The following is a 24196-nucleotide window of genomic DNA, read 5'->3' as shown; positions in this document are numbered from 1 at the left end:
GCGAATCCATCGGGCCGGTCCCGGAGGGGCGCGGAACGTGCCACTGCGCGCAGGAGGGGTCGCAACCCCCCCACCCGGCGGCGGGGGGCGCAGCCTGGCCCCGCCACAGCAGAGCAGATTTCTCCCTTTTTTTTTTTTTTTTTTTTTTGTGAGGAAACCCCCCAGAGGATACCAACTTTGGGGGATTTCTGGCTAAATGAAGTGTTCCCGAGGGCGGCCGGGCCCCCCGCTGCGACGCCGCTCGCTTTTCCCGCCCTGAGGCGGGAGGGGGCGATAGCCGGTTGCAAACACTCGGTTGTGCCAGAAGTGAGTTTAATACAAAAATTACAAAGCCAAGGTGAAATGCAGTTACTGCATTTAGCTGTGCAAACAGTAATATTTACAAATGCCGACGTTCAAATAACAGTATAAAACATGTAAGTGCCAAGTGACAATTAAAACGGAGGATGATGATGGAGTCGTTTTTTTCCACAGACACACCAGGAGCGTGAGCACTATCGCAGTGCAAACTAGCTGTAACTACTCATAAAACTAATTGTCCGTTTTCAGGGCAAAGACACAGATATAATGTTTCCAAGAAAGGTCAGACTGAAATTTCAGATAAAACCTTTAAAATAAATTAATTAGGAAAAATACAAATAACACAGACATACAAACAGGCTACCGGGGTGGTTGCAGGGCCTTCATCGTTGTATTTCAGATCCAGCAAATTTGGGGATAAAGTTAATGAGCAACACAGACCAACACCGGTCTGAGAGCCCCTGGGCAGCCTCCCCAGCGTGGAGCTCTGGGTGCCCAGCAAGAAATAACGTCGTCTTTCCAGTCTGTAGAAGAGCTGCTCACTATTTAGTGACTAAAATAAATTATTTTTTTTTTTGTGTTGGAGCAATGCTCTGAATGGCTTCAAGCTGCGACACAGGATGGCTCAGGTCACTCCCCATAGATTTATTGGGAGCCAGGACTTCTCCAAGTCAGTTTTCCTTCTGTGCTCAGATACCAGCTGGAGCATTTCCCATCACCATCTAGGCGATGCATAGTACCTGCCAGCTTTTGTCCTGTAACACATTCATCACATTTGTACATGAAGAACAAAAGTTAGCTTTGCAGCTATTAAAAAAAAAAAAGGAATAAATTGTAATTACAAATTTTGAGTAAAGTCCTCAAGAAACAATTGATAATGGGATATCATAACTTACAGAACATTGTGTAGCAAAATTTAAAGAGAAACTTTACATACCAAATAGAAAAAGGAAAAAAAAAGAAAATATATTTATCTGACTTATATAGAAATTAAAAAAATAAGAAATCAGCCAGGTAATAAAAATAATTTTGCCCTAATACACAACAAACATTCCTGCCCAGCCACTAAGATGACAACATTTCCAGGCAGAATCTGAACAGTGGAGAAGAGAAAGTACAAATTTCATTTTACAACTCCTCTTCTGCATCTGCTGTTGTGTGGATCTTCACCTGTTAAAAGTGCACCAGCACCCAGGGAACTGCCCGGCAGGAGTTCTTAGAGGTGACTGAAAGCTGGCGTCACTGAGCTGCATTTGCCCCCCTCGGCTGCCACACACCAGAGGAGCAGCAACAATGGAGAATTTGTAAAAACGGTGAAGTGAATTTCATTCCAGCTTTGCTCTGAACTGCTGCGTGTATTTAGACAGCTCCTGAGTTTGATCCTGAAGTGCCTTCATGGCATCTGCGTTTGGATATTGTATTGCAGCATTTTTGGTGGCAAGAGCCAGATTCTTCAAGAGGCTGCAAAACCGGCTGCTGCTGTGGAGGATGTCGTTCCGAGCATCTCTCCCTTGAGTTTCTTGGCAGAGAGAATCCACCAGCTTTTGTCCCACCATAATGATCAATTTGCTGTGGGATATGAAGACTTCGGGTGGCTGGTTGTTGCTCAGACTGTTAGTAAATACACCGATTGCCTTGTGAAGCGCACTGAAACACAGCTTACAGTGTTCTGAGAGAGGGATTTTCTTGGCAGAGTCCTGGTTGCTTTCAGTTACAGTCTTTTTTGCAGATGGCAAAACCTGGAAAAAGGTTAAAAAAAATAGACTCAGCTTGGTGGTACACTGATTGTTCCTTTGTTTGCTTTACCCTATATTCTTCACATATTTCTTCACTTACAGGGAGTTTTGTTAGTAGCGTCCAACTGCCCCAGCCCAGGAGTCTTTTACAATCATTTATCTTTCCATAAAGTATTGGACTTCAAAGTGGTATTTTCTCCTGACAGCCCTTTCTCCAAACAAATTTTCCTGAACACAATTTTAATAATGGATAGCACGCAAAGCGCTGTAGCTAAACATCAGTCCTTTATGCAGTCTGCACTTCAGAGAGTACAAAACATTCAGACTTGCTCTTTAATGGTGCCGACTTCATGAAGGTTATGAATGATTAAAACTCTACAACAACAAGAGAGCCAATCCTTATCCCAGTGCATGACAAGAGATGTTGAAATACTGTCACAGCCTTATCCCAAATGATACACAAAGGCAAGCAAATAAATAGTGTGACTTTAAACTAGAGCGGCTTGCTACGTTTTAGGAAAACAAATGTTTTGCATGGGTTTTCAGCAGTAACTCTAAGAACTAATTCTGGGAAAATGAACTATGAGAAAATAAATAGAACTCTGTATAGAGGTGTGTGTGTCCAAATGCAAATCTGGCACAGAAATCAGGGACTAGAAGTCCTTATAAGTAATAGTTTTCAAGATCAGAAATATCTTTGGTGTTGCATCTGTACTCTTCTTTACTACTTCTTTACCTGAATTGATTTTCTACACCTGTTACAAATCAAAATGAAAGCAAAGTTGAAATGGTTTACATAAAATATTTACATATAAATGCATTTTTTCTATCATTTCAGGGGAAACAACTACTTGCTATGCAGCCTTCATGTTATGGACAACAATGGTACTTTTATTAGAAGGAACTGTATATTTTTCCTACTAAAACTTTAGTGTCTGATCCTGCAAGATGTAAGACTGAAACCAAAATCAACAAAACATAACGTTTCCTAAATTCTAAGGACAAGCCAGCATTTTTTTGTGAAACAAAGAGAGTTATATTCTTAATAGACATTTCAGTAATTCTAAGGAGAATGATTCTAACAAACATCCAAAATTATTCTAACAAATAAATTTGATAACTCATGATAAGAGTTTAATTTGTTAAATCAAAATTTTCTACAAAAGCATGCTTTTCAATACACTTCAAGTTAGGAAGTTAACATCTCTTGTACAGTCACGTCAGAGTCCAACAAACAAAATGTACTGTCAAGAAGAGAACTACTAGTCAGGAGAAAGAAGTCGCTAACCTCCAGCTAAAAGCTGTCTCTCAAAAATGAATTTAAACAAGCAAGCTAGAACTCTTTTCTCAGTGCTGCCTGTCTGCCTGGATAAATTCTCAAATGCCAGTTCTTAAAATTACCGATCGTTCTGCATGTGCTGTCTAACACTAACAAAATCCTGAATTCACATAAATTCTGGAAAATAGCATGTAGTGCAAACTGAATTTGACACTAGTGCAAAGATAAAATAGTGCTAATAGTTTAATATCTGCAAACGACCAGGAATACAGATGGTAAAATCCAGTTACACTAACCTGTAACTGAACATAGTCACAGTCCTCAGTGGCATTTTCCTCCGGTCTCTCAGAAGAGACATCACTTTGGTTGGGTTTATCAGAAGTGTTTCTCTGAAGTGAATCTATTTCTGTTCTTCTTGTCACTGTTATTTGTTTTGCCATTTTGTATTCTGGGTTCAGTTTTGATTGCTTCATTTCTTGTTCCTTCTCATTCTTTCTGAAGAGAAGCTTTCCATTGGCTATGATGATGGATGCAAACCTCTTGATATCATCTGGAATTGTGCGGGCTACCATAACAAAGCGATCAAGGTCATCTGGGTTGTTCTGAGGTTTCCTGAGGACCAAAGCCTCTAGTGACCAGTTGCCGTTGTTTAGAGCTTCTCTTGTTTCTGTTAAGATTTTGAATGAGTTCATAAGAATTTCTAGCTGTTTTTTAATTCTGGTCTGAAGTTTGTTATCAGTGACATAAGAGGCATTTGCCTTTATGACTTGAGCAAATGCCAAGAATTCTTCCAGTGATACTTTTATGTGATCAACTGCTCTATGGATTTCTTCAATGGTTTTCTCTAGGTGCTCTTGTAATCTCCATTTACTACTCACAAAGATCATTAAACTCGCAACAGAGCTGGATACGCTGTGCTGCAATCCCGTCAGCGTCTCTATGGCTACCTCAAGTTCCAGTTTAATTTCTTTGGCAGGCTCTTCTGATGATGACGTAGAAGACGACTCAGCAGAAGAGTTTGAGGATGTAGAGAGTGTGCTGCTTCTGCTGTCCACGCTAGAAACAGACAATGTGTCTTGTTCCAAGTTGGCATCTCTTGAGAGCTGTGGAGGAGCACTGTACGCTTGGTCTCCAGAACTATCACTGGCTTTTTCCATCTCTTTCTTGGACTGCAGAGAGGTGGGCAAACCTTTCGGAATATCATAAACATTCTCTTCAGAGATCTGATTCTCAGCCTTTGGAGCCAGAAGACTTGGGGGTACATCACAGCTACCATTTTGTGGTAAAAGGAGTGCGTCCCGTGAGGGTGGAACATCATAAAGATGGATATCTGGAAACGTTAATTTCCGTTGTGTTGGTGGAATATCATATAATTGTGGATTTACTACTTTGGCTTCAGCATTTGCTGTTAGCGCCTTGTACCTGGCTGGTGGTATATCGTATAGCACCTGGTTCTCCAAGGAATGGCCAGGAGGGTTTTGTTTTAATCCTGTTTTTTCAGGTGATACTGGAATATCATAAATCCATTCTGACTTTCGAGGATTTGGCAAGGTATTGTAATGGCCCCAGCACTTTTTCTGAGATTCATTTTCTGAAACATCAGTTTCTCTTTTGGGAGGCACATCATATAACTGCAACAGAGCACACAGGATTTATAAGCAGCATTTTATACAAGAAATAAGGAACAAAACTGAATTCTCAGAGCATGCAAATGTATGCAACTCCAGTAATGTCAATGAAACGGCACCACAAAAAGGCTAGCCCACAATTTTAATTTTCTTTCTAAAATGCACAAGCTGCACATATGAGGGTTAAAACATTTTGAGCACAGGTAATTAAATCATACAGCAGCGTCCCTAACCAGTGAAATCTGCAAGCTCTTCCCTGACTCCTTTGGAGTGGGAAACTTCAGATGGCTACAGGAAAAGTTAAATACCAGTGTATAGTAGGTAACGTTGAACACTCAGTTTTACAGAATGAAGGAGGTAAGGTTTTATTAGTCTCTGCTTAAGACAACACTTGATTTTCCAGTATCCCCACCCACATTCATACGCATACCCTGACAAAAAAAAAAAATTACCAACAGATACAGCTGACTGTTCTCAAATAACTACAATGAGTTTAAATTTCTGCTTGGCACAGGTTGATGCAAGACCACTTCTTATGTAAGAAAATCCAGACTAATACTAACAGGCACTTTAGGACAGATTGTGCCTGGATGTCTGACTAGCATGGAGTATAAGCACGAAGGAGTGCAAGGAACTATAGGAGTGTGCAGCAACAAGAAACTATTGAAAGTGCCACTATGTAATAAAAATTTTAGAAAGAACTGACCAGGTCAGGCTTCCCCATCTGCAAAAGACGTATGTGAGAAGGGAAACCCAGACAAGGGTGTTTCAGACCAAAGCCAGAATTTTCCAAATTTCCTGTGAACGAAGAATTCTAAGAAAATTTGATTTTGGAAACAATGATAAACCGTGTCTCCAAAAGAAAATCTGCTCCCAGGCTGTTGCAGCTGGTTGGTATAATTGCTAACAGCCATAAAGATGTCAGGAATGCCAGCTTCAATGAGCAATTGTCTTATGCCAGGATTCCAGTTCTGGGTAGCACCAGTGCTACTGTCCCTGCTGAACAAACTCTGTGCAGGACTGGTGTAGCCCTGAACCTACAGCACTTCTCTTCAAATACACAAAAACAGGAAGCCTCAGATTTCCTGTGCTGAGATGGTCTGCCCTGAGGTCCCACACCGGAGCCCTGAGCCTGTCAAAATTCTCTTGAATCCTAAAACGATTCAGAAAACCTGAAATATTTGGCACTCAACTAATAAAGACTATCCATCAAGGCAATTTCTTTGTTCTGAAATTTCAGATCATCCCTTTCTTTGAGAATGGGACTTGCCAAACCTGGGAAGAGATGGGAAGCCTGACTCCCCCCTCCCCGCCCAAAGCCAAGTGTGCTCCACTCCCGAAAAAGACGGCAGGAGAGTGCTGCATGGAATGGGGACAGTTAGTTTCCATCTGCTTAAATATTACACACATTTAAGAATCTAGAGTATTGAACTTGCTTTTCACACTGTCATAAAAAGAAGTTAAGGCAAGAGATCTTGGTGCCTGCAGTCTAAAAAGCAAATGCAACCGCAGTGGTACTCCTAATCCTGGTAGGTACCCTGACCGTCCAGCAGTCAGGTAGTAGTTGTCTTTTCAATGTGAGGGACAAAGTACTGCACTGAAGATGTGCTGGTCTTATCCTCGCCGTCACCTTGAGGGAGGTTCAGCACACGTGCCCAGTGTCACAGTGATGAGAGATTATTCTCTTGTGTCCAAGGAGTCTTACTTACATTGCCCACTGATGAGTCTTTCTGGATAACACCTCTTGCCTTTTTTGGGCTGGACAGGATGTTGTAAAGCTGCTTCTGCTCTTCCTGGAAACACTCGGTGGATCGGACCAGCACAGAGCCCTTTCGTGTGGTGGGTGGGGTGGCACCGCTCTGGTCAAAGGGGAAAAAAAACAGGCTGACTTCAGTCCTTTTTAGAGTCCACTGAAGACTTCAATGGAATCAAAGGCTTTTGGACCATATACTGCGTAGCTCCTGGTTTGGACAGTGTGGGTCAAACTTAAACTGCTGGAGAGCCTTTCCGCAGCACTGCGCAGTGCTGCAAGGCAGCTGCCACCTGCACGCCTGGCTTTGGGTCCAAGCAGGGATCACCCCACTCTATAGAGTGGGTAACATGGAGAAGTTTGTAGATAACTTGATAATAAATGAATTAAAACGGGGTGAACCCCACACTGCTGAGGAGGGCGGGATGCGTGGGGAGGCTCCACAGACGTGCTGCAGTCCCACACACACCTCTGTGTGGCAGGTGATGGGACAGGGTCAGAACCTGGGATCTGTCCCAGCCCGGTGACCTGCACAGGCTGCAGCGAGATGTAGAGGAAAGGTGGTGACATTCACTCTCCCCAGGGAAGCAGGGTGTTGACAGCAAGATCGTGTAACAGGACCCTTCAGCAATCAATGTGTGGCCCTTACCCCGAGTTTGTCATGGTTACAAGATTTAATCCCTTGTGTTTTGTTGCCCAGGAAATGGGTGCTGCGGGTGACAGTTTCTTTTTGTACATGCACTAGTGACTCTTCTGCAAATATCTTGAAATCTTCCCAATCAAATGACACACAGACAACGCACATTTCCTGATGACTAAACCAGGACAGAGGGGTTGACGCTCTGATATTGGGAATTCATCTCTGCCCTTGAACTCAGTAACGGTAAAACCAAAAAGTGTTTTTTAGAAAGGTACCAGATTTAAGAAATTTTTCTCTAAATGTCTAACGAATTCAAAAGAGAACTGCTTCAGGCTTTGGACTTCCCTAGAAATAGATGAATTTCTGCCAAATTTTACAAAAAGTGAACAGGGAAACGGTAACATTTACCTTAAAATCTATTCTGAGGTCCTACAGGGTCCCAGCTGTGGGGGGACCGTGGCAGGACTCACCTGCGTGAGTAAGGGCTCCCGGTGCTGTGCAGATGGGACATCGTACACTTCACTCCTGATGTTTGGGACTGAAGCCCGGCATGTTCTCGGGAGAGTAAACAGATGCTTAGGGGGGAAGAAAAAACAATAATGAGAAAGCTGCAGTGAGCAGTAAGCTCAGGACATCTTTGAAAACTCAATTAGTTGAATAGGCCACTGTTAGAGTAATCACTCGTAAGTGATTAAAAGCCTTTCAGCTTTTCGCTGATGGTGATAGACAGGAACTGACCTTACAAGCAGACATGGTATTTTTTCCCCATAGTTCTCTTTGCCAACATTTCTGCTTTATTTCAGATAAGATAAGAATTGGCACATACAAATCAAAGACAATCTGCTGTACTAACTAAGGGAGGGGAAAGATTTGGAGAAAATCCAGCTTCAGTTATCACCTAAGTCTTTACACTACCCAAAAGCAGAACCACTAAAAAAAGAAAGCAGGGGAATTTCTACTTCTGCAGTCTTGCAGAGCCTTTAGGTCAAGCCATATTTAGTGGGAGCAAGAGCAGCAAAAAGGTGCAGGCTGAGGTGCATTCTGCAGTTATGAGACTCTGACTCATTTGGAAGGAATAAACAGAGTTACCTTGATCTCCTGTCCAGCTCCATAAACAGAGAAGTCTGATATGGGAATTAGATTCCTTAGGTCAATTACAGACTAATTCTTCTGTTTGCTTAAAACATTTTGAGAGCTATGACCAGATCTGTGGGCAAACTAGTTAAGATGCCAAGATATAAATATTGGGAAAGGACTTTTTTAAAAAAAAAATCAACCCCAAAACCTTGGAGTTTTATTTATTTAGCATGGTTTTAGCCTGGCTCTCCACAGCTGGTTTATAAATGGAGTATTGTAAACTACTGACCCACAGAAACACCATTGTGTTACAATAAACTATTTAAAACTGGAGGTAGTGTTCTCCATTGTGTGAGTGAGTGCTGTAGTGATTAAATTTAGGAGAAATATGGTAGAGGAACAAGACTCCAGCTTTGCAACTGCTTGCTTCATCTTTGTGAGAGCTCTTAGCTCTCATCTGAAGAAAGGCAGTGCCGAGTGAACACACATCGCTTTAGTGCTCTGCAGTATGAGCCATCTTGCCTGCCGAGCCATAAAACGGACTTTCCTGAGTAGAAAGGGTAAAATGTTAGTGATCTCAAGAAAGCCACCCTTAGCCCAGATCTGTTTTCAGATGGACAAATCTTACTCAGTATACAGCAAAAAGGAAACTCACTGAATATCACATTTTAATATTTTTTAAAAGTACTTTTAGTCACAGTGAAGCAAGGAGGTGCCCTGTGTGTTCAGCAGAAGCGACGAGGCTTTTCTGCAGGGTGAAAGCACACAGGCTTTGAGGGATTTTGTTTTGTTTTATTGCTTTCAATCAGCTCCCTCAAAGACTTACAGTGGCTTTACCCAGCTGCTCAGGGGACAGCTGAGTATGCCAGGAACTTTGCCAGTTGTCCCACAGGATCTACGCGGGGCGGTCCGGCGCACTGCGGTTCGTTCTGCGCTCGCACGGGCTGTTCAGCCCCGTGCATCTGCGTATGGCTTCTGCCGCCGCGGTACAGCTGGTGCAGGAACAGCTGTGACGCTGGGCAAGAGGCAGCTCGGGCAAATCTGAGCTTCTAAATAATCAAAGCATGCTAGGACATTTTTTTTTTCTTTCTTTGATAGAATAAACAAGGCTTAGGTATATAAACTCATGAAGTGACAGAGAGACAGAGGAACAGCCAAGGAGCTCTTCTGTTGGACCATTCGTTCAGATAAAAAACTAATAGATGAGATTATCAGCCCGATTTGCTGGCACAACGTGGAGAATTTGTATCCATCTCACATTCAATTTGCAAATGCCTTCTTTAGGGTCAGGAATGTGGAGAAATCAGATCACAGCAAGTGCAAAAGGGTCTTTTGTAGCTATTCCTCAGTTTGAGCTTGCAGTTATGGTATCAGCACACAAAGGCTGGATGTGCAGCTGCAGTGCTGAAAATTAGGTTTCAGTCACCAGAGATGCACCGAGTTTGTCTGTTCTCCAGCACCCACTTCCCAGACAGAAGGAACCAATGCCTCAATTTCCATAACTTGCCTTTTGGCACAGCGGGGGGAAAGGTGGCTGACAGAGCCCCATAAATCAAATTATCATTAAATCAACCTGAAAGGCTATAAGTTCAGTGCTATATTTATTTCCTTTCCCTATTTATATTTCCTTGTAAAAGATTCCCCATTCATTTGATGCTGAAGAAAGCACAAGTTTTTGATGTTGAGACACCTGATACAACATTTAGCCAAATTACATGTTCCACGCACATGTTTCATTTGAACGCCAAACACAAGGAACAGGGAGAAAGAAGAGGCCAGGCCAGACAGCTGTAATGAAACCCTGGAAAATCAGGTTTGCAATTCTCCTCTGTAACTGGGGAGGACTGGTGGCTGCCCTCATCCCATACACCCTGATCACTGTCTCAGCAGCAGCAAAAATAAGCTGAGAAATACATTTATCCAGGCCGTACAACCAAACCCTGCACCCTCCAGCATTGTCTAAGGTGCTGCTACCTTGTGCGAGCGCGGTGATGACACTGAGTAGCAGAAGAGTCAGGCAGCAGCGCTCTGAGCTTGCTGAGGCACTGGAAACAGTAGAAACTAGACTAAAGGCAGCAATCACACAGCAAAGGGTGGGTTTTGTTTTGTTTTTTTTTTTTTTTTTAATTTTTGAATCATCTTCCTATGCAGATGCAAAGACCCCACATGTGCCCAGAGGACTCTGGAGGGACGCATGCTGTAGACCATCAGAGGAAAAAGTTCTGTGTCTTGTTATTTTAACTTTGGGCTAGGTTTGTAAATAATTTCTAGATTCTTCCAAACAAATGGTATGTTCTTTACTTCCTGCCCTATTTTACAGCTGCTTTAAACTGTCAAAAAAAGTGAGAGACCACAGGATACGGAGGCTCTCCTCTGCTGCCCAGAGCAGCGTTGCTCACACAATGCTATAAACTGCAGTAGAATTGATGGGAGTTTCCTAAACACCATTGATTTGAATGGCTTTGCTGCAAATTCCACCAAAATGCTCAGGCCAATAGCCTTTATTATTTTCCCTGCTCCCAATTATCGATTTAATAATAGCATTTGTTACTTTTATAGTTCCTTACGTTCCTACCTGGTTTGTTGAGCTTTTGGTCCTTTCGCTGAGCAGCTGTGCAGCCAAGGCTGGTACCTCATATATTGCTTGGACAGGCAGGGTAGAGACCTTCGCTGGAGATTTAACCCACCCCTCCATCTTCTCGTAGGTAGCCGACAACACGGTAGGCTTGGGGACAGAGGGAACCTGGTAGATGTTTTGCTGGCCCGCTGGCGACTCTGCGGAGTCGCTCTGGGAGGAAGGAGGCAGCAGGACAGCCTGAGAGGCTGCGAGGAGCTGGAGGCGGTTTGCAGGGGCCAGGCCTTGCCTGCCGTGGAGGGAGCATTTCCACCAGCCCTCGCTGCCGATGACGTTTTGGTCCAGAACCATCAGGATGTCTCCTTTGCGGAAGGCCAGCTCATCGGAGCACTCCGCTTTGTTGTCGTACAGCGCCTTTGCCAAGGTACTCTGGAGAGAGAAAAAGCACCGGCATTGCACTGTTACACCAGCAGAAATGTTAATTAGTTTCTGGTTTGGTTTATCTCCACCTCAATTTCAGTTTAATTCAAATCCACTGTTTTTCACATTTCTCAGACCATTGGATTCAGAAAGTTCAATGTTTGCAGGCTGTATCCGCTGTGTTCAGTGCAGTAAAGAAACAGGCAATAACAATACTGTGATGTATTTCTTCACCACCTTTCCCCCTGAGGCTCTTGAAGAGTGCTGCTAACGTTCATTTCTTAGACTTATTACTTATGAACATCCCTATATGAAAAATAGGTGGGTTTTTTTTTTTGCACTGGCATTCTGTGAATTCTTTGTCAGAAGCTGTAGAGGAAATGCATCACTCATTCAAAAATAAAACTCATGCCTCCCTGCCTGCTACCCAATTTATCTAAGGACTTCAACTGCACAGGAAAAAGGCTTTTTTTTTTTTTTCTTTAGGTAAGAAATAATTAAAGAAAGAAAACACCTAGTCTTGCTTATTTTCCTTTAATTTTTTTTTATTTTCTCAGAGCCTTATGAAGACAGACCTCTCAGTAAGGTCAAGGCTAAGGGGGTTAGTAAGTGCCCAGCAGTAACAGCGGCAGCAGAAACGCTGCTGAAGAGCAGCGGTGGGCTGCGGTGCTTGGGAAGACCCAGACTGCAGCTAGCTGTGTGCATGTCCACCCCAGACAAGAGAGTTGGATCCTGCTGACTCAGAGCATCCCAGGCTGATGCTCTATGTGACACATCGGCTCAGGGGTAAATCTAACTGTGCACACAGTGACACCAAACCAATGGCTCTGCTGGTTGGTAAGTCTTCACGGCAGGTCAGTGCGTTTGTGGGCTTATCTTCAGGTAGGCACACCCGAAACAGCGTTTGTGTCTCTCCATCACACAGAAATCACCTGTATCTGGATACTTCTGTCTCCAGTATATCTTTCAGCATCTTCATATGCTGCTCTCATTGTCCTTTTTATTAGACAGGAAGCCAAGGAAGAATAGAGTAACTGACTTTCCTAAGATCACTGAAAAAAAATCTATGAGATAGCAAATATTCGTATTTCCCAGCTTCTTCCCCACAGGGCAGCCCTACCTGTCTCTGCTGAATACTGTAAGTTTCTGGCAGTCATGCGTGCATAGGTCACTACGTTTTATTTTTAGCATATTTATTTTGGGCATTTGCTTACTCATTACAAGATGACAGTTAAAAAGATGAAAAGTAGTAGCAGCAAGTAGCTTTATTCACCAAGGCACTTGTGCAAAGGGTAGAGCGAGCTGTGGATGCGGTGTTTTTCGGTACAAGATACCATTTGCTTTCGGCTTTGAAATGAGACTGGCTGCTTCCCAGTCAGTGGGGCACTGGCTGTGTTTCAGCATTAGCTTCTTATCAGAAAGTGCAAGTACTGTCCAAAGAGATAGTACCCAAATAGGAAACGTGATGCCTTGTATTTTTGTCCAGAGCATTTGCTGTAAAGCAACAGCTGGCCTGAAGTTGCAGCAGAAGAAAACCAATTCGTCAGCTCAGCTGATGAAAGTGGCCTGTTGTTAGCAGCACGCATTTCTTCGTCAGGGTGGCCGTGAACAATGGCCTTTTTGTGATGCATGGGCTTGTCCATCAGCAGCTGCCAGAGATGGACAACAGTCCCATTTACCTTATGTCCTAGCTTGGTTAAAACAGTCTTCTTGCCTTGAACATGGGAGCTCACTTTCTATGTGGACAATGCCAAATGCTCTGAACCACCTGTGTTGAAGTCAGGCCTTCAGGAATCCCACCACAGTGTGCAGCTCAGGGTGGACTTGGGCTTCACATGATGTTGCTGCAATTGTGAAAAAAGGAAAACAGCCAACTTTTCCTATTATTCATCAGCAATGCTTCTAGATGTGGCTTAACACTTGATCCCTTCTTGCTGGGCAGTGTACAGACACGCTGAAGGACAGACCCTCTTCTTCAGAGCTGAAGAGGGTGGGCAGAGGGACACTCTCCCCCTTTTGCAAGCAGGCAACTGAAGTGTGAAGAGCCTTATCGAGGCGCACGCAGGAAATCGTGGCAGAGCCAGGAAGCCTGACCTCAGGAACCGAGCCCCTGCCTAGTGCAGCAGACAACAAGACCGTCCTTCCAGTTGCACCAGCACACATACGAGAAAAAATTAATGCACAGTGTGGTTTTAAAAGGCATCCAAATGTTGACATTTCCCCAGCTAATTCTTTCTTGAGGAAACACCATATTAAACACATTATTTGGCCTAATTCTTTAATTAATTATGCATGAAACTGCCCAAGTCTGATTTCAAATCTCATTTGTTTTAGAGTAAATATGCTGATTTTTGCTGATGTACACATCAGTGAGAAGTTCTGCAAATAATTACTGTAGACTACAGCTGCGGAGCAAGGAGGTACTCTTCCCATCAGTGACACTTCAGCAACAATAAAACCTGACTGCAGCAGGTATTAACAGCAGAAATAATTCCACCTACTCTCTCATCTCTTTTCCTAGACATTGCTAGGTCTGCTTTACTGCAAAATGAGTGAAGTGAGGGAACAGCCAGGACAGCTAACGCGACAAGGAGGTCTAAGCTCCATTTGACAGGAAAGGTATTGCACAGAAAGGTTGTCAAAACTCAACTGAACAACATTCCATTTGGCAAACTCAGATGAATATATTCAGGGCATCCACACTGAATGAAGAGTTAGATTTTAAACTGATACCATGAAAGTCACAAACCTTTTTATAGGGGCCTCTGCTTGAAGCACAGCACACATTCCTTGGTTTTGCCAGTAAAGTTGTGCAAACAGCCACGGGCGAGTAGCCCACAGTGAGATACCAATTCAAAACACAGTGGTTCAGATTTTGAGAGGTGGTCTCCAATTTGTGGAGCTCAAATTAGGGCATGTGGGCTCACATCTGCAGGCAACATGAATACCCAGGAACCTTTGAAATCCTCTCAATTGCAAGGCAAGCAGCGGATTAAAAAAAAAATTATAGGACACCTTGGAATACTTGACCTAGCTATAACAACAAATTTGCTCATAGATCATCAGATATCCCATCTGTAGGGATGGAACAAAAAAATTTAAGACCTCAAATAGAGAAGTGATGGAGACAGTCTCCAAGCTCCAGACTGTAGAATATGATTGGAAGATTGTCAGACCTCTGCAGGGCAGCAGAGCTCTCAAACAGCAGGGGAGGGCAGAGAAAGAAAAGCAAAGCTGCTTCTTCCACCTAAGGACCTAAGGCAGTGCTCAATTAAATTTCAGGTTTCAAGAGCTAATCTTTTCCATCCACTCTCAGTTTCAGTATTGTGTAAGTGCACAGCAACATCACTCAATTTGTCATTATTTTCTTTCAGGAGCACCAGCCCATCACTGGCTTACCAGGCCAGGCACCGGTAGAGATCCCATTCCAGGTGACACTGGAAGGCATTAGTGGTCTAACTGGCTTGCAGCCAGGTGACATTTTTCAGTCTATATTAAAAAGGGTCGGGAAACTTAAGAAGGTATTTTAGTGACAATTTTGTATCCTTTCGACTTGGAACTAGTCTCTGAATTAATTTGTAAAAGGTAGAAGCATGTGTAACACTGAATATATTTACAATTTGTAATGAGCAAACTACAGGAAGGTCCCAGGCAAAACTCTTTCAAAAGACAGCTTCTTGTTGCAGTGCAATATGAGGATAAAAAAACCCCAACCAAACAAACCCAAACCAAAACCACCAACATCTTCACCTCTTCCCTGAACAGACCATTCTGTGTATTTTCAATGCCCGCAGTCTGGCAGAAAGTTGCAGCAATACGTTGAAAAACCAGTACAAGCAGCACCACACTGCTGAAGTAACTTCATTTCTGCTGAATTCTAATCTCCCCAAAAACACAGAAGGAGGAACATTTTCACAAGGTGCAAAACCAACAGGTCAAACAGATCTGCCTTTATGTGTTGCTCTGTGTTCTCTATTCACAGGACTACTAAGTCCCCTTTATTTCTCGTTTCTTTTCCAAGCATTCAGGTTGCTCACCCAGCCTCACAGGACCTGATCACACCAGCGCTGGTGTGGAAGGACCTGTGAAGCATTTCTTCAGGTAGCGTTATTGCCAAAGGAACGTAGGCAATACTGTTCATAGAAGCTCCACTGGTTTTTAAGGAGTATTAGCTGTGGATTCAACAAATATTAGCCCAGAATGCTGAAACAGATGTTGAAGATCAGCCTAATCCTGGTAAAACAAACTGTAACAAACCCACAGCAACGCCTAGCATCACAGGTGCTGATGTGTTTAGATATTTTATAGGATTTACTTAAAAGCAAGCATTGAACTAGCTAGCTTTGGTACTGGGGAACGCTGTAGTTCCGGCAGCAAAGAGCTTGCTGTAGGTTAGCTGATTTTCTAGTGGAGTTTGAGGTGGTACTGAATCCCACAGCACTAGAAAAGCGTGCTGGAGCTGCTGAGCTGGGTCAGTGATGAGAGCTAGCTTGGTTATGTCCATGTTCCACTGTGATTAAACCCCTAGCAACACTCCCATGAGGAGGGTATGCCCATACTGAGTAAACCAGAGCACTGGGAGGCTGGGTAAGGAACCGCCGCTGTCCTGTCTGTGCCCTGTCCCTCACCGCACCCAGCCCACAGCCAGCTCAGCGTCCCGCAGGCTCCAGCTCCTCATCCTAAGAAACAGAGTGAGTTATTGAGAAGCCATGGGATGCCAAAGCTGTTCCAATTTGTGTTCCACTGAAATCTCATTTTTTGAGACACTTTGAAGAGAACTCATCCCAGCCAATTGATTTTGTGATCCCAGTAACAGTAGGAGCAGTTTTACAGACAAAAGTTACGGGAGCTTTACGGCAAGTGAGTGCTTCATCCAACAGCTAAGGTCTACCAAGTCCATCTCCAGTTACATGGAGCGAGGTTATTCGTAGTAAAAGCTCTGGCTCGTTTGTCAGAACTCGGGCCCTATCTACGCTTTGAGCTCTCTAGGACATATGTAAAGAATCAGCGTGGCAGCCCCTTTCTGTCATGTAAGCAGAAGCTTCTCTGACCTGCCAGTAACTATAAACAAGTACTGCATTCCCAGGATCGCAGAGACCTTGCAGGATGCTTAGCTAGGAGGAGGCTGTGCTGTGGGGCCGATGGGATCTGCGTTTTTTCTTTATTACCAGAGGAGCGGAAACTGGCTGTCTAACGCTATCATCCACAAAATGCCACCTAGGGCCAGCTGTGGACAGTTCTTTGTTACTTTATGCGATCTTGTTAATGTGTCCTTACAATAACCAATGTGTAATAAGTACTAAAGCATCACAGATGAGATCAAAGAGTTTTTCCTTCTTTGACGTTTGTTGCTTCTTCCCTGTCAGCCCATCGGCAGCCCTGAAAAAAGTCACCCAAGACAAAGAACATCTTAAAAGCCAGTTCACCGCCCCATGAGAAAGCACCTCGGCAGGCAGCACTGTTACTCTTCTCTCACTGAGCAGATTTTGACAAGACGATGACAGAGCACAGACCTAGAAAGCCATGTTGTGTCCTCTGCAACCTCTTTCTGAGCCGCTGTTCTCCCCCCTACAGAGTCCAGGACCTCGTTAGGGCAATGCAAATTACTCGGTATCTTGAGCCAACTGTACTGAATGGATTTACAGTAAAAGACCTCTGGTAGCAGAGGTTCAGTTTAGTTAGGTGTGAAGAGAAGTTCTTGTGTAGCTGGAAGCGCGTCTCCTTTTACTGGACTGTAGATCGGATGTCAGGACAGTAACTCTCCCTACGAATCCCACTTTTTACATCTTTATCGTTTGTGTATCCTTCTCCAGCAATGCTCCCACTACAAAACCTAACAGCCCTTGGGAGGCTTCAAAATGAAAGCTGGTAACTCATGTTTATTAATGAAGAGAGGGAAAAATTTAATTAAGTCAGTAAAGCTAATAATTGTACAAAACTGTGTAATTCTATAATATAAAACTCCATAACCTCAAAATGGGAGTTACCCAAAAACCTCACATGGATTGACGTCTGTACTCTGTATACACAATAAATACCTGTGCTAGGGCAAAAACCTCTCGCCGTTACTAAGATTTCCTCATCCCTCTCCTATCCCAGTCTCTGTCCTCAGCCTATGGTACTACACAACAGAAAAAACCCACTCTCATGAAATATAAGCAAATGTTGCTAGGAAAATCTTCATGATTATCAAATGATAATTTCAGCATCTTGCCTGCAAGTCTGACAAAATAGTTTCTGTACTCCCTCTTCTGACTCAGTTTGTATTTGGAAATTTCAATTTACTACTCTGTGATACATAGGTACCGTAGCACTTCACAGCATTTTAAATTAAAAAAAAAATTTTCATCTATTCTCTTAAATTTGCTTCTTTAAAAAAAAAAAACCAAACAAACTGTTGAAATAATCTAAAAAAGAGATGAAGATAAATATTTTTTGTGACATTGTGCACATAAAAACAAAATCTGCAAGCACTTTTACTGCAGGAGAGTGGAACTTAAAATATTTAAGGAGAAGGGAAAGATACAAGTTAATGCAGTGGGTTGTGTTTGCTAAACAGTCCGGTTCATGCATCAGTGGCACCCTCTGACATGTTTACAGAACTGTTTCCAGTTAATCTCTTCACCTCTGAACAAAGCTGAAGAAATAAACATTCTCCATTGCCCCGTTAGCTGGGAACGGGCATCCCAGAGAATTCCCTTTTAACTGGCAGATCACGTGGAGGCAATTTCAGTTTTGCCCAATTCAGTTAATTGCAGACAGAGTCCACACGGTCAACATACACAGAAGAAATAAGATTTTTACATTAAGTGCTCTCATCTGTCAGGTCTTGCTTTTATTGCCTATTCCAGAGTTAATTGATTTTTGGGAGGTGGAACTGGGTGCCTCTCATCAGGTTTTAAATTCTGAATGGCCAAATTTAAACTTCAAGCAGAACCACTTAGGTGGAAATCGTGCAGCTTCACATTAGTCAGGGCTGCAGAGGTGGGAATTACAAGCCAGTTCTGTAAGATTTCCCCAAACCCTTTTCTCCACAAATGCTGTTAATCAAATTCTAGCTGTGTTAAAACGAACAGAAAACCCTCACTGTTTTCAGTGCGATCAGGATTTCATTCCCATTCATAGCATTTTTGCATGTGTGGTCTCATGCCCACGTTCAAGGAAAAATAAACTACCATTTCCTGATATTTAAAAACCTGACTACGTATCTATTTCTGGGCTTTAGTTCCTCCTGCTCACCAAAGGTTTTTACCCATATGCACCAAATTATTTATTTTTTTTCCACTTTTCTAAATCTCTTAGTATCTTAATTACGTTTTACTACAACACTTATTTCCAAACATGGGTTCAGAGATACAGAAAAGTATAATGAGTACGAGTTTTCTCCTTCTGCCTCCTAAGCAACAGATGCTTAACAGAGACCCACTGGAGCAGGATCCCTGCTCTCCTTCCTCTGCCTGCCCAGGGAACAGACAAGAAATTCCTAGGACAGGCTGTCAGGAGCAAATTTTTCATTTGCGGAGACTGTGGGATACTCTTCCTCCCGGGTACAGAAGCACGACAGGATGCTGTCCCTGCATCCATCCCATCTGAGTTTCTGCCAATTCCCTGGACGTGGCAGAAGTGACAGCGACGAAGCGGCAGCGGCTCAGGGATGAGCGTGCTTTGACTCATAATGAATCAGCAGCAACACCACAACTGCCAAAGGCTGCCGCCGCCTCCAGCTCTCTCATTGCCGTTATCTGCCCAAAAACGTTAATTCTTTTTTAAGACCACCCTTTTGGGCAAAGTTCCATTTATCTGAAATGTTAACACTTCTCTGGGAAAAGAAGCGGATTGTTTTTCGCCTGCCCAAATCGCTAGCGTGCATCACGGCTCCGGCACGGCAGCGGTACGCTGCCCCATCCCCTGTCGTTAACACGGGGCACACGGTGACCGCGCAGACCCTGCCCCGAGTCACAGCTGCCCCGGATCAGCTGTAAGCTCGGGCTGAAAGATCCAGCCAAGGAAACTGCCTACCACAAAGGATGCTAAGGGTGGGTGTCTGCGTGTGTGCTGGGCTGGAAGGCTGGGCAAAACTACTAAGCTGGGACTATGAAATGGATTTGAGCCATCCACTTTTTCCCCTGTCCTCCCAGAGCAAAGCAGGATTTCCTAAAAATGAACGCTGCCACCACTCCTTTCCTCTTCTGCGCTTCAGTTCTCTTTGCAAAGAGCACAGCGGGACGTGGTCAGTCGTTGTCCTAGAGTGCACGGACTTCCCCGGGCTCACATCACTCATATTGAAATTACTTGACATTTCTTCATAAAAGAGTGACTCAAGTTCTTAAAATATTTCCGTTACCCATTTTCTAGTTATCAGTGCAAGAAATATCTTTTTTTTTGAGACAACGTATAGCTCAAGTGTTAATCATTTAAGCTAATTATTTCCAAGAAAATATGGAAAGCAAGGGTTATCCTAACAGCCAGCTGAAGTAATTAGTGGTAATTTTATTAACAAGGCATATTATTGCCTACTATGAATGGTACAAAACCTTACCCTTTTTAACCATACTCTTGTTCTTGGTAAAGCATTTTTTTCAGTTTAACTTGGATAGCATTTTAAAAATTAAGACCATGTGGTCTGTTAGTAATGTGAAACAGGCTGAACAGCACGCTTTGAAAGCGATCCCAACAGATGCAGGTTTTACACTCCATACCCTTCATACAAATGAAACAACCAAAGCCACTAAATTAATTGCCGCAGAAATGAAATAATCTAGTACTTACATTGACCTTCATTTTGTTGCCTCCTATTTCCCCGTTACTCCATCACCTGAGGAGGAGGACGGGACCCCTCCCAGCCCTTTCTCTCCAACCTCAGCTCAGTGAATCCGGCAGGAGCACCCGGGGGTCTGGCTGGGAGCCTGAAGAGCAAATGCCCAGCCTCCTTCCGCCTCCTCCTGCGTTTGCTGGGAGCCCCAGAGCAGAGCAGCTATTGGGAAGGAAGGGAGCTAATTACGTAGCAAAATTATCTCTAGGGTGCAACTGGGCTGCAGCTGCTGATGGTAATGAGGGGCTGGTGCAGGCCAGGCAGCCGTCCCTCCTGCGGAGACCCCCGGGAAATGCCGCCTCTGCTCTGCAGCAGAACCGGGGGCACAGGGCAGGGGGATGGACCAGAAAGTCGGGATTGGATTTGGAAGCATTTTTGCACCTTTTACAGCATCATTGTTTTACTCCTGATTTTTTTTTTTTTTTGTATTTAAAAGTGGTTTGATAAACTTTGATATTTTCATGTTCAGGTCTCCAGAAAGCTGAACTCCTTTGTAGTTACAGAAATCCCTGCAAAACAGTCTCATTCTTCACAGGCAGAAAACCTGAGGAGGAAAGCTAAACATTAAGTGATGCTGAAGTGTTTTCATTCTTTCATTATTTAAAAAAAAATCATTAGTATTATTAAATAATAGTGTTATTTAAAATTATTCCTAGTTGCCATTTGCTCAGCAACAGCTCTGCTCAGGTTATGCTATACAAATGCACAGGTTTTACTGCTTTGTACTTGTGAATAGCTCGGGGGTTTGCAAACTTTTACTGGTTTTGCCTTTGTACACGCTGCTTTTTCTCTGGCAAAATGTCTCTTCCTTCCTCTTTCCACGGTAGCTTCAAGATGAAATTAGACACTGACTCCCAAACTCATAATCACGTATCTAGAACAGCGACACGTCTTGAATAGAAAATGCTGAATTGAAAATGCTTTCTCAACAAAATCCACACCTCTGGGCTGGAGCTAGGTGCAGGCAAGCAGCTAACACAGTTGTCCAAATGGGAAAGAATTCCTGGCACAAGGTGGCTCATTTGAGTGCCCCTGGGGTTTTCTTCCCTTTTTTTTTTTTTTTTTTTTTTTACTATTACAAGCAGCAGTTCTACTGGTTTGAACACTCCATGCAGAAGATAAAGAACAGCTGTTCGCTTACTACTCTGGAATTTTTCAGGTGCTACGTGCATTTGAAATAATCCAGAAATACAAGTGACAAAGCCACAACTTGCACCCACAAAACTACATCCAAATACAACTGAATGTTCTCTGGAATTAATTCCAGAGAGGATCCCTGCCGTGCTGGGCCAGGGACACCCTCCGCAGAGTGCGGGTGACCCACACCGGGGCAGGGGCAGAAGGACGGAGAAGCAGAGGAACAGCTATTGAAGTAGCTCCTTTCTCAGTATGTTGGCTCTGGGCAGCTCTGTTTTGAAGGACGTATTTGCTCCCCGGTGTTTGAGGTGGGGGTGGCAGCAGGCCCCCTCGCCCCCGGGGCTGCAGGCGCACACATTCCTGGGTTGGAGGAGCTCACGGAAATGAATCTCATGTCGTTCTTCACACGCTTGTTTGTGGACAAGATGGGGATATGCGAACTGGGCGTTGTGGAGGGAGAGACAAACTTGAGATCATCTTAATGTCTATTTAAAAGACATTAAGCTCCTATTTGTCCTTTGTCAACAGCACAGAAAACGCTGTCAAACAGTACGTGAGCCATTTCCCAAGCGCAGCCCGTCGTGCTAATTGTGTTTTAAATTGCACCAAGAGGTGCAATGTTTCCTGCGCAGACTATGTCACAGGTGTACACGCAACAGGAAAGAAGTAACATCATTTCTCTGGCTACGCTCATATACTGAGTTTACTTCCAGCAGCCGTTTTCCTTGTGGAGGTGGAGCAGTTGGGGCACAGTGACAATGGCAAAGCGTTACCTGTCAGAGTAAAGCTGCTGATGGTCGGCAGATGGTGCTTCAAGAAGTCCAGAGAGTAGAAAAACCACACCCTTAGTATTTTTGTATTAAGTATAACATTCAGATATTATAACAAACTGTACTGCCAGGGTAGTAGGAGCCTTATAAGCAGTTCATACATTATAGAGCAGAAATAAACTGGACTTTTTCAGTGGTTACTCAGCTGAATTTGACTGGGTGTGCTACGGATGTGCCTAGAGATCTCACAGCAGGATCGGAAAACAGCTTGCTACCATTACATTTATTTAGCCATTGGCAGTCCATTTAAGAAAACAGAAAATATCATATCTAGAAACTCTTTGCATAGAAATGCAAAATGTCCTGCATCAATTTCTGATGACTTAGCGTGAAAAATAATCCTCTTATCTTCCCATGCCTCAATGGAAAATTCTGAGTGAAAAAAAATGACTCCTGGAGCTCATACTAAGTGGTTTTCCCCAACTGCATTTTGTATCAAATATCCAGAAGGCAGTTTATTTACAGTAGACACTGAGATAATAATCCAGGATGAAAAGAATAATTCCATTACGCTGCTTATTAGACTTGCAGACCATAGGACAATCAAGGCGCTGACTTGGAATCAAGACTTCAGCGTTCTCTATCCCTTATAGCTGCAGCAGGGTCTTTTATCTATGTATATATACAAAGTTATACTAGATGCAATATGAATACACAAATAGATGTAAAAAAACCTCATAAACTAGTTCCAGTCTTTCCAAAGAAACAAATACAGAAGTTCAAAATGTCTTTTGTTTTGCATATAAGAGGGAAATTACCTATCATGCAGCAGGTCACCTGGACCGTCACCGAGTCTCTGACAATACAACCGTGTCCAGCAGTAGGACAGGTGGAACCTTGAAGTTACACAGTTACTGTTCCACAAATGTATTTATTCACAGGTATTCGCTATTTGGGAATCCTGCTTTATCCAGAGTCCTCCCCAAGAAGACCCTTCTTCCAGTTAATAGCTTTGTCACAGCAAAAAGTGCAGGGAGCCATTAGGTACGTGAGCATTGTAAAGAGCCTTCCGTCCACCTCGAGACGAGAATATCAAACATCTCCAACATCGCCAAGAATCTCGCTGAATTCAAACATCAAACCTGACTCTAGGACCCTTTTTCTTAATTGTTTATATGCTGTACTCAAAAAAACCAGACGTACCTTTACAGTTCTGTTGATTGTTACGTTTCCATCCATTGTTGTCATTCACCAGCAGCGTCACTTGGAGCAATACAGACGATTATGGCAGGATGAAGAGACTTCAGCTTTGCACAGCCACTGCGTGTTAGGAACTACATCTCAAGAAAGCACATCTGACAGCTATACCCCTAAAAGCATTTAGGAATTTGTAGAAAAGATTCTCATGAAGGATAATTTTGGTGACAACAGGCAAGATTAAAAAGAATAGAATGCAAAACAGAACATTGTTAGTGTCTAAAAGTGAGAAAAAGTCTGTCTGCCAGTGCACTGTTCCTTGATCTCCGTCACCAACTTGTCGCAATTAACCGCAGCCACAAGTCTCACTCTTCTGTTTTGCTACATTTTCCTGTATTTCCTCTTTTAGAAATGTATTGAATACAAACATACTACATACCACCAGGGGCTGCAGAGTGCTTGATAGAAGCAAGACTGCCACAAACACATCAATTTGGGATTTCAAAGACAACATTTTTCAAGCCTTTCAAAGTTGTTTTAACTTTTAAGGCATCAATAAGATTTTTTGTTATAAAGGGGCTTTGCAAAGACCTTACGTATTACCATCCATACCTGGGGGGTGAATGCTGTGTGAATGACGACTCCCGGCTGCACCAAGGCCCAAATACGCACACAAGGAAGTGTGTGGGCTTCGGCTCACAAATTGCCATCACTATTAATTTAGCAGGCTGGCTGTCGCAGCAGAGGGCTGCTGTCACCGAACAAGTACAGTCTGCTTTAACTGTGTGTCACGACTTCCCTTTTCCCTCCCACCAAGCTCTGTTTCTCCTTGTTTCTGCACCAAAAAAGCCACCACAACCGCTATCTCATGCCTC

The 24196-nt window shown here is 43.4% G+C and overlaps 1 protein-coding gene across 3 annotated transcripts; it reads right to left on the bottom strand.

The window, feature by feature from the left end:
* Positions 1 to 297: 297 nt before the first annotated feature.
* CASS4 (Cas scaffold protein family member 4) lies at positions 298 to 23813 on the bottom strand. 3 transcript variants are annotated; one of them, XR_015260357.1, is made up of 7 exons: positions 23328 to 23813; positions 10986 to 11414; positions 7804 to 7908; positions 6653 to 6802; positions 3612 to 4946; positions 1471 to 2039; positions 298 to 1107 (listed from the first exon to the last, which is right to left on the bottom strand). XR_015260357.1 is itself a non-coding variant. In XM_086760962.1 (6 exons), the coding sequence occupies exons 1-6, from the start codon at positions 23370 to 23372 to the stop codon at positions 1626 to 1628; spliced, it is 2478 nt and encodes an 825-aa protein (XP_086617088.1). In that variant the 5' UTR covers positions 23373 to 23813; the 3' UTR covers positions 298 to 1625. The 3 variants fall into 3 exon arrangements, 2 of the variants coding, with proteins under 2 accessions (XP_086617088.1, XP_086617089.1); XM_086760962.1 differs by having other exon boundaries at positions 298 to 2039; XM_086760963.1 differs by lacking the exon at positions 23328 to 23813 and adding an exon at positions 20175 to 20350 and having other exon boundaries at positions 298 to 2039.
* Between the last annotated feature and the right edge of the window lie 383 nt (positions 23814 to 24196).

The sequence above is a fragment of the Chlamydotis macqueenii genome, chromosome 16 (genome assembly GCF_036417535.1).
Source record: "Chlamydotis macqueenii isolate bChlMac1 chromosome 16, bChlMac1.mat, whole genome shotgun sequence".
Taxonomy (NCBI): domain Eukaryota; kingdom Metazoa; phylum Chordata; class Aves; order Otidiformes; family Otididae; genus Chlamydotis; species Chlamydotis macqueenii.
The sequence above is the reverse complement of the archived record's forward strand: the minus strand, read 5'-3'. Positions and strand labels throughout refer to the sequence as shown.

Excerpts from the sequence above, each read along its gene's own strand:
- CASS4 (XM_086760962.1), bottom strand. The coding sequence starts at position 23,372 with ATGACAACAATGGATGGAAACGTAACAATCAACAGAACTGTAAAG. Across the intron at positions 7,909-10,985 it reads CCAAAAGCTCAACAAACCAG|CATCTGTTTACTCTCCCGAG; the intron begins GTAGGAACGTAA and ends TTCCCCCCTAAG. Across the intron at positions 4,947-6,652 it reads AAGACTCATCAGTGGGCAAT|TTATATGATGTGCCTCCCAA; the intron begins GTAAGTAAGACT and ends GCTCTGTTGCAG.